Genomic DNA, 16,583 nt, shown 5'->3' with positions numbered 1-16,583 from the left:
CCATGCATATGTAGTGTAGCTCCTTGCTTGCGAGTACTTTGGATGAGTACTCACGGTTGCTTTTCTCCCTCTTTTCCCCTTTCCCTTCTACCTGGTTGTCGCAACCAGATGCTGGAGTCCAGGAGCCAGACGCCACCGTCGACGACGACCCCTACTACACCGGAGGTGCCTACTACTACGTGCTGCCCGCTGACGACGACCAGGAGTGATCTAGGAGGATCCCAGGCAGGAGGCCTGCTCCTCTTTCGATCTGTACCCCAGTTTGTGCTAGCCATCTTATGGCACCCTGTTTAACTTATGTCTGTACTCAGATATTGTTGCTTCCGCTGACTCGTCTATGATCGAGCACTTGTATTCGAGCCCTCGAGGCCCCTGGCTTGTATTATGATGCTTGTATGACTTATTTTATTTGTAGAGTTGTGTTGTGATATCTTCCCGTGAGTCCCTGATCTTGATCGTACACATTTGCCTGCATGATTAGTGTACGATTGAATCGGGGGCGTCACAAGTTGGTATCAGAGCCGACTGCCTGTAGGAATCCCCTTTCCAACTCCTTGGCCGAAGTCGAGTCTAGTCGTTGAAAAACTTTTACTAACATGGCTGTGTGGCCCATGGGCCCACGTCGCCATCGGGAGGTATTAGGATCTTTTATTCCTTGACCTATACTCTGGGACTCTGACATCTCTTCTATTCGGGTTAAATGAATTTACTAAAACTCTGACATTAGGTTCTCGTAATTACTTTCTCCCGGAGAGCCTCTTCAGTCCAGATGATCGATGGCTGCACCAGAATATTTTGAAGATACTCTCCGATGTTTCCCCGAGACTTTTGTGTCCTTCGCCGTTGCAATTCCATACCACCGATAAGTCCCTATGGAAAGCTACATACACTTGTCGTCCATAACTCCGTTCCCAATTGTTCTTGTTATTACAAGATACCTCGGAAATTCTCTCTATTTTTCCGAGAATACTTTGTGCCTACTGCCTTGCAGTTCATTATCCACATATACACCCCTACGGATAATTCTCGCACTTATCGGGTATCCGCTCATTCCCAGTTGTTCAGGTGTTTCGCCAAAGAATTCAAAATACCATTCGGTCTTCCAAAAATCCTGAGCAACCTATTGCTCCTGAAATTCTTGCTTGCTTGCATTATGGTTAATCCCATAAGTATAGTAATCTTATTGGCAACCTTTGTCAATATCATTTTGAGTCTGTTGATTCAATAGGTTGCGAATGCTCACAATCCTCACTCAGATCATAGAATTCATCCTTCCGGCTCAGATGTCATTTAAAACGTGAGCTGGTCCTCGGCCAATCAGATTGCCATCGATGGTACCCCTAAAGTCTATCCAACTTGTCCGTCCTTGATCGGAGCGTTTGCTCCTGATCCCTTGATTTGGAAATCATAATTCCTTTGTTATTAAAACGTTGAATTATTCAGATGTTCTGTAAAACGATGCATTTGCATTCTTTCTTCCTCTGATTGGGTATCGATACTCACATCAGCTCCATTGTGGATCACCATATCCACTGTTGGATTATTATCTGACGACGCCCTTCATATTCAATAACCTTGTGAGCCTTTCCTCTGATACATAATGCCTTTGGTAAATTGTATCCTCTGCTTTCTTAACCATGCTCTGTCTTTGAGCTTGAGTTAATTACTTCTAAAGATTCTGGTATATGATTATAAGATGCTCCGATGGGTTGAACCTATGCCCTCCTTAATGGGTGAGAACTCGAAAGTTTTCACGAGTCATACTCTTCTGGTGCTTCGCCAGATAAAATTTCAACACTGCAACTTAATCGAACGCGAGAAGTGGATGAAAGGTTATGCATTGGAGAAGTGGGAGTCGACCTTGAACTTTGTGTTCATGCCCATGGACCCGATGTACATCTTCTCATCGAAGCTTCTTTTAAAATTAATTATTCCCTTGATATAAGTTCATCTTATATCTGGGGTATGGCCTTTTACAATCGTGGTTCCGACCATGTTCTCCTTTAAATACCATTTTTGATGCAAGTGTAAGCACTTGTCTTCTGTGGATCAATACCCCGGTACAACCTCTACTTTGATCTGTCGTCGAGTATTACCCCATGGTATCTCGAGATTATCTTGGAACTGCATAACTTCCTATGAGTTCTTCATCAAGTACTACCTACGCACTGATTACAATTTTTCATGGGCTCTGAGTTGTTGAACACTCAAAGACATCGATAACTGAACCGAGTCCGCTCTACGGTTCAACCACTCTTCAGTAAGCTTCGATAAGTACGAGTTTGTACCCGATCACGCCATTCCTAGCCTGTTTGGCTATATCATTGTCGTGACGATTCTAACGGTGCTACCTGGTCCTTATTCTCGGAGCACCAATTTTCGACGATGAACTAACCTTACGTCGATTTTCCTCATCATACCCTTTCACCTTAAACAACAAGCTTGAGTTCGAGTTTGTGTCGTAACTGTGGTTCCAATAACCTCTTGCTTCATCATTCCTTTGACTTGATGTCGTCGCTGATTGACTACATCTGCATGAAATCTCTCGACAATTGTGTCGTGATCACCATCAACCTTATGAGCTCTTCCAGGAATTCAATTGAATTCATGATGGGTAATACCATCCTTGCCCCTCGATGATTCCTGTTCTCATCGACCACTTTATTGCCTTCCGTTCAACACAACTTGTTCGCGCTTTGTGTAAACCTTGAGATCACTACTACCCAGCAGTTGATCTTCCTTACCTTTGAAGTATTACCATCACTTTTGTCAAGAATGTGGTGAGAATTTCACCACCTCTTAATAATTCTTGATATCTTAATACTTCTTGCCATCTTCGTTCATTCCTTGGTCCCCGTATTGTTTTCAACCGGAATACCGACAATGGAGCTATGACGTGTGAATTCAAAACTTCTAGCAACCCTATTGCTTTGAAGTGAATGGGCGATAGTTCATTCTAAGTCCTTCGCTAATTGAATCACCATTCTAACATTGGTCGTGCAACCCAACCCGTACTTCGGGCGCACCCTTCAACCAATGTTTAATTGTGTATGTTTTCCTCGAGCATACTTCCTTATATCATTTGATCTGACAAATGTTATCTCCTTGTTCACTTAATGGTGGAAATCCATCTTTTGGGAATCTCGGTGAATTGCCGTTGAGTTCACCAGACACCTCCTCATCCTCTCCTTGGTTTAATGATGAACTATTGCTTCAGAAACCCGCTCCCATAGTTCATTTCCCGAGAATCTTGCAATGTCATTTCGTCGATTTGTGTTGCACCTTTTCCTCTCGGACCCCTTGAGTCTGAGGTATCATGACACCAATTGGATATGAATCTCGGTCAGATATGATGGATGGGACAACTTTCCAAGAGTTATGATGTTGATCCTTTGATGACCCGGTAACATGATGTCATGCCTAGCACCCCCCCCCCGGCTGGAGGACCTATCATTATAGATTCCTTTTCAGCAAGGTTATCCATTCATCCATGAGGAAATTGTAAGACTTATTCTACAAGTTATTCTTGATGGATCCTTCGTGTTTCCAAAGTCTGATCTTCACCTGAAGACCATGTCACTGCTATCTCGAAGCATGTCAATGGTACTCCGATTTTCAACAGGCACGTTTGAAGCACGATGCTATATTTTAATTATCAATTATCCTAACACCGTTGTATGAGTAATATCATGAGATTCCTCCCCCCTTACCTAAATGGTTTTCTACATTATATCCTGTCATGGATATCATGCTCTGCTTATCCTTGGGAAGGATATACCCCCGAAATATGTGTTTAAACATATTTTCCTTTCCATTGTTCTGTTTAATCTGATGATCATATTTTCCTTCCATTGGTTTGTTTAAACCTTTTCTATGATCTATATGATATAAGCAGTAATAATCCACTACTTGTGCAAACACCTCGATGTACAACTCGGTCAGCAAGACCTTGTTACTATTGTTGATGACATTCCGGTAACCACCGATGGACGGGAACCTTGCCTATTGGTCCGCCTCGTTTCAACGAGCAGGAAAATGGTTCTCTTCGTCCCTCGCCCTTGGTACCAACGTTGTTGCCGACATAGCTGACATGGTACTCCCTGACATGCCTTGCTATCATGACCGTGCAAGATGTCACTGCTCCTATTAAAAAAAAGAACCACATGGTGGGCCCATAACCCACAGTTTCACAGGATCGAAACCTGACTCTCCTATACACCCTGTTGCCAAAGTTATTCCTATAGCTTGACTTCGTATGTAATTTGCGAGCCACCTTCCTAGTGATCAATTCTGGTATCGGACACAATACTTATTCCTGTTCCTCTGAACCCCATTCACACTCTGTTTCAGGCAATGAACGATTGCCTATCCGCTTGAAACTTCTTATTGCACCGTCTTACTTTGCTCTCGATGTGTTTCATTTGTTCAACTCGAGAGATACTCATATGTTCATACTTGGGAAACCCCCAGAAGATTTTCCCTTGTAACATCCTATCGTTGTAGAGCTGCCCCTTACCTATTCGTAAGTACGATGGAGATCCCGAAGAAAGGATGACAAATTGATCATGGTGACTTGAAGCAGTGAAATGAAGACATCAACGAAAGGGATCAACCTCTTCGAAAGGGAAGCCAAGACCGAGAAGACTCGTTAGGTTTTTCGCTACCAACACCTTCGCCCCTTACTCCACCGCTTAAATCTCGGGACGAGATTTCTTGTAGTGGAGGAGAATTGTGACGCCCGGGTAATTAAGCTACAGTGATTCCCCGCTAATGATGCCACGTCACCACGGTTACTGTGATAAACTCTCGATAGTTCAGAACCGAAACAAATTCAAAATTTAAATAAAAGAAAACAATAAAAGTTTTTAAAAATTAAAATAAAAATGTTCGGTGGTTGCCAAATATTACAAAGATAATTATGGTGTAAGGTTCACAATTTTATAAAATGCCTAAGTGTTTATAAATAAATAAAAACAGAAAAGAAAATAAAAAAAAAAGAAAAGGAAAGGAAAGGAAAAGTTTAATTAAATATAAAATAAAAATAAGTAAATAATAAAATAAATAAAAACAATAAATATAATTAATAAAATTAAAAATGATTTAATAAAATTAATTATTAAGTAATTAATTAATTAATTAATTAATTAATTAAGTTAATTAATCCTAATTAGATTAACCTAAACCCTAATTAATTTAATTAGAGAATGACAGGTGGGTCCCACTGGACCCACATGTCAGGGTTGACTCAGTCAACCCCTGTTGACTGCTGACGTCAGCATGACATCATGCTGACGTCATAAATACATTTTTTTCGAATTAATTAAATAAATAATTAAATTCCAAAATTATTAAAATCTTTTAAAAATCATATCTTTTAATCCGTAACTCGGATTAAAATATTTTCAACATGAAAGTTGCTCAGAACGACGAGACGAATCCGGATACGCAGTCCGTTCGTCCGCCACACACCCCTAACCTATCGAACTCGCAACTTTCCCCCTCCGGCTCCTCTGCCCGGAAACACGAAACACCGGGAATACTTTCCCGGATGTTTTCCCCCTTCACCGGTATCACCTACTACCGCGTTAGGGCACACCGAACACCGCGTATTGCCTTGTTATATTTTGTGATGCTTTGTTTGCTCTGTATTCATTATTTCTTCCCCCTCTTCTCTCCGGTAGACTACGAGACCGACGCTGCTGCTGACCAGTTCGACTACGGAGTTGACGACCCCTCTCTCTTGCCAGAGCAACCAGGCAAGCCCCCCCCCCCTTGATCACCAGATATCGCCTATTCTCCTCTATACTGCTTGCATTAGAGTAGTGTAGCATGTTACTGCTTTCCGTTAATCCTATTCTGATGCATAGCCTGTCATTGCTGCTACAGTCATTGATACCTTACCCGCAATCCTAAATGCTTAGTATAGGATGCTAGTTTATCATCATTGGCCCTACATTCTTGTCAGTCTGCCTTGCTATACTATCGGGCCGTGATCACTTGGGAGGTGATCACGGGTATATACTATACATACATACATACTATACAGATGGTGACTAAAGTCGGGTCAGCTCATTGAGTACCCGCAAGTGATTCTGACGAGGGGGCTGAAAGGACAGGTGGCTCCATCCCGGTAGAGGTGGGCCTGGGTTCCCGACGGCCCTCGACTGTTACTTTGTGGCGGAGCGACAGTGCAGGTTGAGACCACCTAGGAGACAGGTGGGCCTGGCCCTGTTCGGCGTTCGCAGATACTTCACACGCTTAACGAGATCTTGGTATTTGATCTGAGTCTGGCTACGAGCCTATACGCACTAACCATCTACGTGGGAGTAGTTATGGGTATCCCGACGTCGTGGTATCAGCCGAAGCACTTCAGACGTCAGCGACGGAGCGGCGCGCGCCGGATTGGAACGTAAGCCTACTCTTGTATTAAGGGGGCTAGTTCTGCTTCCGGCCGCCCTCGCAACGTGCAGGTGTGCTATGGGCGATGGGCCCAGACCCCTGTGCGCTTAGGTTTAGACCGGCGTGCTGGCCTCTCTGTTTTGCCTAGGTGGGGCTGCGACGTGTTGATCTTCCGAGGCCGGGCATGACCCAGGAAAGTGTGTCCGGCCAAATGGGATCGAGCGTGTTGGGCTATGTGGTGCACCCCTGCAGGGAAGTTAATCTATTCGAATAGCCGTGATCTTCGGTAACAGGACGACTTGGAGTTGTACCTTGACCTTATGACAACTAGAACCGGATACTTAATAAAACACACCCTTCCAAGTTCCACAGACAACCCGGTGATCGCTTTTCCGCAGGGCGACGAGGAGAGGATTGCCGGGTAGGATTATGCTATGCGATGCTATTGGAGATGCTGCTTGGAGATGCTACTTGGAGATGCTACTTGGAGGACTACAATCTACTCTCTTCTATATGCTGCAAGACGGAGGCTACCAGAAGCGTAGTCTTCGACAGGATTAGCTATCCCCCTCTTATTCTGGCATTCTGCAGTTCAGTCCACCGATATGGCCTCCTTACACATATATCCATGCATATGTAGTGTAGCTCCTTGCTTGCGAGTACTTTGGATGAGTACTCACGGTTGCTTTTCTCCCTCTTTTCCCCTTTCCCTTCTACCTGGTTGTCGCAACCAGATGCTGGAGTCCAGGAGCCAGACGCCACCGTCGACGACGACCCCTACTACACCGGAGGTGCCTACTACTACGTGCTGCCCGCTGACGACGACCAGGAGTGATCTAGGAGGATCCCAGGCAGGAGGCCTGCTCCTCTTTCGATCTGTACCCCAGTTTGTGCTAGCCATCTTATGGCACCCTGTTTAACTTATGTCTGTACTCAGATATTGTTGCTTCCGCTGACTCGTCTATGATCGAGCACTTGTATTCGAGCCCTCGAGGCCCCTGGCTTGTATTATGATGCTTGTATGACTTATTTTATTTGTAGAGTTGTGTTGTGATATCTTCCCGTGAGTCCCTGATCTTGATCGTACACATTTGCGTGCATGATTAGTGTACGATTGAATCGGGGGCGTCACAGGGAGGGTTGGGGTGTGGTTTGCGGTGGGAAGGTCCTACGGATCTGCTCTGGTTGCCATGGCAACCAGAGAAGGCCGGCGATGGAGGTAGGGGTTCGAGAGGTGGGAGACGATGGCGACAGTCAGGATTGGGGATCGATCGGAGGCCGGGACGGCTGGGTCGTGCGGGCTGCGGGGTCGTCTGGCCTGGACATGCGGGCGGATTTGCCACACACCGGACGTGCGGGCTGTGCCTTTGCGCGCCCGGACGCGGTCGTGCGGGCGGGTTCCTGTCCATGCTACACGTGGCGTGTGGCACAATCACCCGATACACCACATGTGCGGCAGTTATTGGACCCAAAAGCAATACTACAACGATGTCAGCAAAGGTACATAGCCCTAACAGAACTCTTGATCCGGATGCATGGCGACCGCCGCCGCGCAGGACCGGCTCTCCGAGCTCCCGGATGACCTGCTCATCCACATCCTCTCCTTCGCCCCGGTACGTGAGGCCGCCAGCACCACCGCGCTCTCTCGGCGATGGCGCCGCCCGCTCTGGCTCGACACCGGCACCATCAACCTCGACTACCGTTCCTACGCCACCGGCGTCGGTGTCGGCGGCGGCGCTCCCCTCTGGACTCGCGTGCTGGATGACACCACAAACGCGCGTCTTGGATTCATCCGCTCCGGTGGCCGTGGCCCCAACAAGTTTACCCTCGTCATGCGCGACGACACCATGCGCACGCGCGACTACGGCACCTTGCACGCCGCCCGCAGCCTGGAAGAAGACGAGGAGGAGGACTCCTCCGGCATCGAGGACGAGGAGGACCCCGTCGGCACCGCGGAGGAGAAGAGCGCCGCCGGCGTCGTCCTGCCGGAGGAGTACGCCGCTGACGCCGAGGAGTTCCGGCTCGAGTGGCTAGACTACGGGCGCTGCACGCTCCCGTACTCCCTGCGCTCAGTACCCTTCGCCGCTCTCCGAGTCCTCGAGCTCACCGGCTACGCCCTCGAGCCCTTCTCGGACCGATGGTGGCCCCTCGTGTTCCCGTGCCTGGAGGCCATGCGGCTCCAACGGTGCCGCATGAAGCTTGCCACGCTCCAGGACATAATCTCCGCCGCGCCCAACCTCGCCGACATCCACCTTGAGTCCGTGAGATTCATGGACACCCTGCCCAATTACAGCTACCGCGTCCGATGCCCGGCGGCCACCGTCCTCCTCATGGCCAACTGCGGCCTGGAGAACCTCTACTTTGCCGGCGTGTGCAGCATCGAGGTCGACGTTCCGCGCCTCCGCCGCTTAGGCTGCAGCGTCGTCACCTTCCAAGGCACCTCCTTCTCCTTCGAGTCGCCCATGACGCACCTGGAGGAGGTCCACCTGGCGTTGCACTCCCCGGCGGCAATACTGAGCAATCGTTGCATGCTCAATGTCGACTCCATGCGTCACGTGAGGGTTCTCAAGCTCACGGCATACTCCATGGGCGACCTCGCCGACACCATCTCGTTTTATTAATTTTCCCAACCTGGAGCTGCTCGACGTTGAAGAGCTCTGCGGGTGGTGTGTCCAGAACCACGGCGCCGAGGCGAGGGCCGTCGTGAGCCTGCTGTGGTGCTGCCCCACGGTGCGCGAGGTCCGGCTGAAGTTCAGATGGCTGGAGTACCTCGAGGGAATCTCAGAACCGGATCAGATTGCCGCCATGTCGGACTTGGACGATGGGGACGAAGATTGTTGTGATGATTCGGACCTTCGAGGACTTTGCCGCAGATGCAGGTTGCCCTGCCTACAGGATTCGCTCAGGAGGGTGGTGATAAAGTTCGACACGGAGGAGCTAACCTGCTTCCAAGTGCGTCTCGTCAAGTTCCTGGCGAAGAACGCCATGGTTCTCGAGGAGTTCGTCATCGACGGCCAGAAGGGGTACGATTCGAGCCGCATCCACCGGAAGGTGGCGAGATGGCAGAAACAGAGACTGTCGCCGTATCCACTACCACCGCGGAAGACTCCCATTCCACGGTTGTCCGAGTTCCCGCCGCTCGATCGGCGGTGCCCTTAACCCTGATCCAATCCCAGCCAACACCGCCGCCATGGCCTCGTCCATTGTGCAGCAAAATGCACTTTTGTACAAATAGAAATGAAAAATATGTCCTCCGTTTCATACTATAAGAATGGTGTACAAGCTGAACTCTAATATACTATTATGGGACGCAGGGTGTGGGTGCAAAGGTACGCTGAAATTGAACTATTCGAGACTTGGAAGAAAATGTCAAACGACCTAGAGGCATTTATATGGGCATCAAGAATTTCATAGGAATTCTAGAGGATAGGATTTTTATAGGATTTTTTCCTTTAAAGCCCTTTGGTTCATAGGAATGGATTCCTATTCCTACATAGGATTGGTTCCTATCCTCCACATTTCATAGGAAAATAAAAAAGAGCCTAGACTCAATGGAAAAATTCCTTTGATGTCAACCAAATGACATCTTGTTTCCTATTCCTACTCATAGGATTTGAGATACATGTCATCTCATTTCCTACAAGATTCCTATTCCTATGATAATCCTATCCTATGAACCAAAAGAGGCCTTAGGTTCTTGGAAGAGCTTCTACAAGCAACCCATAGCCCATAGGCATAGGGAAGAAAGGGGATTTTTGCTCTGTTCAAGAGAAACCCTAACAGCTATGTGTCTCTGGCCTGAATTATTTTTTCGCCTCAGTTGATTTCATGCACGCCGGCCTAACCTCCTGCACCCGTGGCGGCTACCGGAACCCTAACAGCCCGACCCCCAGGTATACTACTTTTGGCTTGTCGTAGTACTATAGACTTCGGAAAAAGAAACGAGTTGCAACCAATCATTGAATATGCTTGAATTGTGAAAGCATGTGTAGCACCCAACATGGACCTGCATTGGTACATAATTTTCCCTTCATTCCTAAATATTTTGATAGTTAAAATTCAACTATCAAAACGTCTTATATTCAGGAGCGGAGGGAGTATGTCTATTGTTCGAGTTGGTCTTCTCCCTTCCTGCAAGAGATATGTGAGGGGTCGCATCTGGTGGGGTTCACAGGCGCCAAGCGAAGAGTCAAGATGGCAACAGGGATGGGGATCACCAGGGGGCACGCCACCATCCCCGCCCCGATCCCCGCTAATACCCGTCCCCGCTAGCCCCGACAACCTTGACGGGGGGAAACAGTCCCCGTTCCTGCTAACAACGGGTACCAAATCCCCATGGGGATCCCCATGGAGACTAACAACAGTAAAAGAGGAGCACAAACCACAATATTTTTTGACAGATTCAATCATCCATTATAGCAACAAAACAGCAATACATTGGCATAACAAACGAAAATAATTTTGGCAGCAATATTCTCGTACAGAAGCACAAACGCATTACACAACAGTAAATTAGCAGCACAAACCCAAGATCTGGAAACCGATAAAAAAAAATATACAAAATACAATCAGATATAATAGTAGCATATCTTCAGCAACCTTGAGCTCTACACAAGTAGCCCATCAGTTGGTTCATCTCCAGATCACAACCACCAGCCAAGCCCCACATAATCATAAGGCATGCATACATCAAAGCTACCCTTCTGAACATCACATACACAGCCACCCTTCTGAACATCAAGCTACTGAAACTAAAATGTAGAGAGATCACCACATACACAGCCACCCTTCTGAACATAAAGCTATTCAACAGATTGTAGAAGCAAGAGATGAAACAAACAACCTGCTGGTCAGCTGCTTGCGCTTGAGGTGGAGGAGGAGGAGGCAGGTCGCCGGTCTTCGTCGTGGTCGCCACTATCACTGTCGTGGACTCGCGGTCAACTTCTTGCCTGACCGTAGCTCGACATCGTCACCGTGGCGGACTCGTGAGGAGACGAGGAGGTGAACGAGGAGGAGGCGGGGTCGCGAGGCCGCGCGGGGCAGGAGAGGACGACGGGCCACGGGAAGGCGACGCCGGCCGGTGCCAGCCACCGCCGATGGTTGTCGATCTGGGGATGGATGGATCGGGGGATGGGGAGATGCGGCTGCGGCCTGCGGGGGGATGGGGAGAGAGCGAGAGGCGGCTGCATGGGGTGGAGTGGGGAACAGAGTGGAGCGGCGGCGGGGGGTTTAGGGTTGCTTGTGTATATATTGGGTGACCAGTTTGACAGGTGGGGTCCCAGGTACCCATGGAGGCTCCATGAAGCCAGTTTGGCCCCCATCCCCGCCCCGCCAGGTTCTGGGGTACCCGCCCCATTATCCCCATGAGGGGATTTTGACCCCCATTACCGCTTCTTAGCAGGTAAATCCCCGTGGATACCCGCCTATCCACGGGGAAAATTGCCATTTTGAGCGAAGTGGTGCCTAGGCCACCACTCTGACCATGTCATTGCCACATTGTGTAGGAAACATTAGTTAGCTGGTAAACCAAACCCCTGCTGGCTCTCTGAATGTAATGAATCAGACGAGTCGTTTGATTCATTTCCTACCTCTTGACATATGCTTAACTAGTCCCATATTTAACCAATCAATTGACCACGAATTGTTCATCTCTCTATCAGCCTCTGTTTCAATTAGTTCTAAGCAAAAAAAAAATTGCATTTCTAAGCATATTGCGTGACCATTCCACCATAAAGGCAACGGCAAAGGACAAGGAATCAAAGTTGAGGTGATAATGGCATACAAACTCAAAGGACCCCCGTCCAAAAAGCGGCGCATCATTCTGATGCAGCATGCCGTCTCTCATAGTACTTGTTGTCAATGCAGCTCTTGCCAGCGACTCGAAGCAGATGATTCTGTGTTAATTCTAGTGTCCAAGAGGCATACTCAACGCCCTCCCTTCTGCATCTTGAATCTAGACACCGGCCTTGAAGAACAAGCAGAACTAGCAGCCTACCAGGCAAAGAGTTTACGAGATCAGATAAATATAGATGCGCACCACACAGTGCCAATGGAAAGATTCAAAGGATGGAGCTTACTTTCTCACTATCATTACTCCTTGGTTGTTCTATCGCTGAGAGACCGTCATCGTGTTCAACAATAGATCCAGTGAAAGCCTGGCGGAGGACATAAACAGGGTTGAAATGCAATTCAAAAAGGTGCATGTCAGTATACATCAGAGTACGAGCAAATGACCTTTTGTCCACCTGGTAGTATCTTCCGATCGCGAGATGAAGAAACCTGCCAAGCAAATAACTCATAGTCAGCACTAGTAATAGTTAATACATAAAAACAATAGAACACTACAAAATGAAACGTTAGATAAACTGCATCCCTAGGTCTCCAGAATGGTGCCTGATTTTACTTCACAGGGAACTATCTCTGTTCACAAAATTATAAACTTCTAGAAAGTACATAGTCAAACTTCATGCATAAGAACTATTTAGATGGTGAGGTGTTGCAAAAACGACATCATTAAATATTTTATAAGAATATCTCGTAATTTATCATGTGCTAAAATATGTATACAAGGAATAGTCAAAGTTGCATGTTTGAGACCGTGTCAGTATCCAAAATATAATATACTCGTGAAAGGAGAGTGCAATAGTTCAACACCTCTACTAGCCTAAGATAAAATGGCAAACACAAGGCCAGGTTAGCACAAAGTTTATTTTAACAAATAGACTAAGTTAAGCGGGTGCGAAGATCTAAAGCGCAGCCAGACAGTCATGTCTACATATGACATATGCAGACTGGTTTCATAATATTGGAAGTACTTTGGACATCAGTGACCAAAAAGACTGAAAAATTTTGTGAGAACTGAGGAGAGCTAGTACTCACATACATGTTGCCTCATAGTGTTTCTATAGAAGAATAGCGACCAAAAAATATGAAGAAAAATTACACAGGCAAGGAATAATGAAAGTAATGTTGGAATAAATGGGCCATGGCCCAGTAAAATTTCAGAAAAAAATGTGAGAGAAGTCGAGGGGGTGGAGGGCACATTATTTCCAACAAAAATCCCTTCCAATACATACCTTGGGTCCTGAAGAATACCTAGACGAACTAACTATTTGCCCGTTCTCATCTTTAAAAGAAACAGCTGCAAGTAAGAAATTTAGGTCAAAGGCATATAAGCAGGGTAATTTTAAGAACTTCAAGCAAACACGTTGGTGATAAAAGGAGTCCCAACTCTTACAAAAACAAGATGACAGTAAAAATCAGCAAACAATTAGGTGTCTCACTAGGTATTCAAAATATCATGTACACATCATGAGTATGGTGTCCCACATGCCAGTATCACGACTAACCTTTTCTAAGTGAAGCATGAACTTCAGAGTTTGTTATCTGCAAATTAGATGAAACACATAGTGACTGTTACAGAAGCCAAGATAAACATTTGTGACTGCTAGCCATTCATTCAGGCACAAAGTAGAAGGTGTTGAAAAAGGAATAATGAGCTTACGGAGGTACTGCCTGATGGTGCAAGAGAAGAACCTTGCAATGCTTCCTTTTCTCCTAGCTTCTTTAGTGCACTCTTCAGCTATTAGTTCGAACACCAAAATATAAGCACATTGGTCAAATTAAGATTACACCAAAATTATGTCACGTCAGCTAGACAAGCACAAAGGTACCTGGGCATTTCCTTGACTCTGGTCGTTACCACCACTTCCAGAAACTGAGGCACCAAAACTAACATTCTCATGCTCATTGCCATAACTTAATGTGTCCCCATTTTCCTCATCATCCTCACTTGTTCCAGCATCTTCATCTTCATCGTCGTCGTCGTCACCTTCATCTTCGGAAGTACTTCCAGCTTCCTTTTCTAACATTTCAAGCTCATCAAACCTAGCCATCATCCGAGCATGTTCCTCATCTGATATGCCCCCAGAAGAACTTGAAACCTCTGGAAAAGAGAAGTAGAAAAACTAGTCATGCTGATGAAGAAATTGTCACTTGCCAACAAATGTAAGTGCTAAAGTTTTGCCACTGCTTCATTTCAAGGCAGCAATCATCTCAGCACAACAAGATAGTCTTGATATAATGTCTACAACATTAAATATACTAAGAAAAAGATATAATGCTCAGCCAAACAACATTCAATTGTAGAATGAAATATCAATAGGTCTACTTGCTGCAATATTACTCTAGACCTTGCCAATTGAGGAATAATCAAGAAGTATAACATGTCAATAAAAGCAAATTTGGATAAGGCAAATTTGAATCTGAACACCAAGGACTCACAAGTGGGATATGCATGTCAGTACAACTACAACAACAATATTACAGTTCACCATACTAAGATAACAGAAAGAGCCAATACATTCTGAAGATAAGGAGGATGCAGAATATCAGTAGCTAAATAAACGAAAGCTCCAAATGATTACCTGTTTTTGATGAAATTATTTCTGTGTCTTCTTCATCATATTCTTCCCTTATTTCAACAAGACCCTCCTGCAGGCATCAATATAATTAAGCATCCAGTTAGAAGTAATTTTGCACAGAAGCAAAACCAACAATTAAACTATAGGCTGAAGACCAATGTGAGAATAGTTATCGAATTTATTAAGACAATAGAGTATAATACAATGACAGATCAATCATATTGAGCAATTCAGTTCAGTGCCAACAAGGTTATATTGCTGCACCTCAATGTAGTATGTATGGTAGACTGTAAGACTGCACCCATTTTATATAGAAGGATCTACACTGCTTTCCAGGGCCTAGATTAACAAACATGTTAGGAACAAGAAGCACCCAGCTTTCAATGTAACAAGGCTAAGATGTTATAGCTTAGTCTGCATGCTATATGAGTATCACAAGTGCAGAGTCCATATGTCAGCATAAGTCTACTGCAATTCAGTATCAATTTCCATTTTCCCTTACCAGTGACCTCAACCAAATTGCTACTACAGTAACCTCTTACTTAGCTGAACACTAGTAGTATACCAACACACCATGCCTGCAGATATCACAGGACACAAGAGCCTTACCGAAGCCTCGGCTGCGGTGGACTCGAAGAACTTGGCCTCAGCCTCGAGGTCGGAGATGGTTGCCTTGATGCCCTCCATTTGAGCCTCCAACTCCATCCCTCTCCTGTGCAGTATCTCGGTCGTCTGCTTTGCCGACCTATCCGCGTAGTACCCATCCCCTAGAAGCACCTAAGGCACAACCCAAACAAAATTGTCAGCACACATGTTACAGTTGCAGGCAGCAAACCAAGCAGGCAGGTAGAAGCTGCAAGGCCAAATAATCTGTGGAATGCCATACCAGGAGCTCATTGGTGTGGATCAAGCTTCCCGGGAAAAAGGCGGCGCCGCCAAAGGGGACCTGCGAAACCAGACCAAGGGATCACTAAATTGGCCCGAGGCAAGTAGCTATGCTGCTAAATAGGATGATTAAGAGGAGGTAGGGATGAGTGAGAGACCATGATTTGGTGGGAGAGCTCGTCGGGGAGGCGCTGGACGAGGTTGACGAGGGCGGCGTTGTCGGCGAAGAAGCCCTGGACGCGCGCGAGGTCGGCGCGGCGGTCGGCGATGGCCTGGGCGACGTGGGACACGGCCCTCCTCGTCTCCTCCGGCGAGAACGCGGAGGCCAGCGGCGTCGCCGTCCCCTTCCTCGCCGTTGCCATCGCCGCCGCTGTCGCGTTCTGCTCTGCTCCCCCCCAATCCTCCCAACCAAGCCTAAGCCCTGTGTCTGCGCCGAAGAAGGTGGAAGAGGAGGCTGGGAGTTGGGTGTTGACGGCGGAGAGCGTGTACGGCGTGGTGGCCACCTGCGGCGAAGAAGGCGGGCGGCGGCGGCGGGTCGTGAAGCGGGTCGACCCACTAGTCGTCCCGATGGGTCTTCGGTGACTCTGCCGCCTCCCCTGGCCCCTAACCTGAAACCGGGGACGGCCCAGAATGCGCAGTGGCTTTAGTTTTTGGGTCGGGCCACTGGACCAATGGGTCCGGTAGGGGAACATATCTTTGTCTAAGAAAAAATAGGGGACATGTCATGTGTGGTTACTACCTCCGTCCTGATTTATTGGTCCCATTGTAATCTGTGTCAAATTTTAACTATAAATTTAACTAACAAAATGTTCATGCATGTCACCAAAAATTATATCACTGAAAACTATGTTCAAATATCCAACTATATAATTTTTG

At 46.8% G+C, this 16,583-nt stretch overlaps 1 protein-coding gene across 1 annotated transcript; it reads right to left on the bottom strand.

The window, feature by feature from the left end:
* Positions 1-11,996: 11,996 nt before the first annotated feature.
* LOC119278264 (RNA polymerase II subunit 5-mediating protein homolog) lies at positions 11,997-16,332 on the bottom strand. The gene is made up of 11 exons (XM_037559623.1): positions 15,866-16,332; positions 15,709-15,768; positions 15,432-15,599; positions 14,826-14,892; positions 14,073-14,344; positions 13,904-13,981; positions 13,749-13,785; positions 13,476-13,540; positions 12,634-12,678; positions 12,477-12,554; positions 11,997-12,390 (listed from the first exon to the last, which is right to left on the bottom strand). Exons 1-11 carry the CDS (start codon positions 16,067-16,069, stop codon positions 12,325-12,327), a joined length of 1,140 nt encoding a protein of 379 aa, XP_037415520.1. The 5' UTR covers positions 16,070-16,332; the 3' UTR covers positions 11,997-12,324.
* Positions 16,333-16,583: the final 251 nt, after the last annotated feature.

This window comes from Triticum dicoccoides, chromosome 3B (assembly GCF_002162155.2).
Source record: "Triticum dicoccoides isolate Atlit2015 ecotype Zavitan chromosome 3B, WEW_v2.0, whole genome shotgun sequence".
Classification (NCBI taxonomy): domain Eukaryota; kingdom Viridiplantae; phylum Streptophyta; class Magnoliopsida; order Poales; family Poaceae; genus Triticum; species Triticum dicoccoides.
Note: the sequence above shows the minus strand (reverse complement) of the source record. Positions and strands in the feature narration are given on the sequence as shown.

What these genes read in the sequence shown, in the direction of transcription:
- LOC119278264 (XM_037559623.1), bottom strand. Translation starts at nt 16,069, where the DNA reads ATGGCAACGGCGAGGAAGGGGACGGCGACGCCGCTGGCCTCCGCGTTC. An exon ending in AATAATTTCATCAAAAACAG is followed by an intron (nt 14,345 to 14,825) that starts GTAATCATTTGG and finishes TCTCTTTTCCAG; the next exon opens with AGGTTTCAAGTTCTTCTGGG. An exon ending in CACCATCAGGCAGTACCTCC is followed by an intron (nt 13,786 to 13,903) that starts GTAAGCTCATTA and finishes TCTAATTTGCAG; the next exon opens with ATAACAAACTCTGAAGTTCA.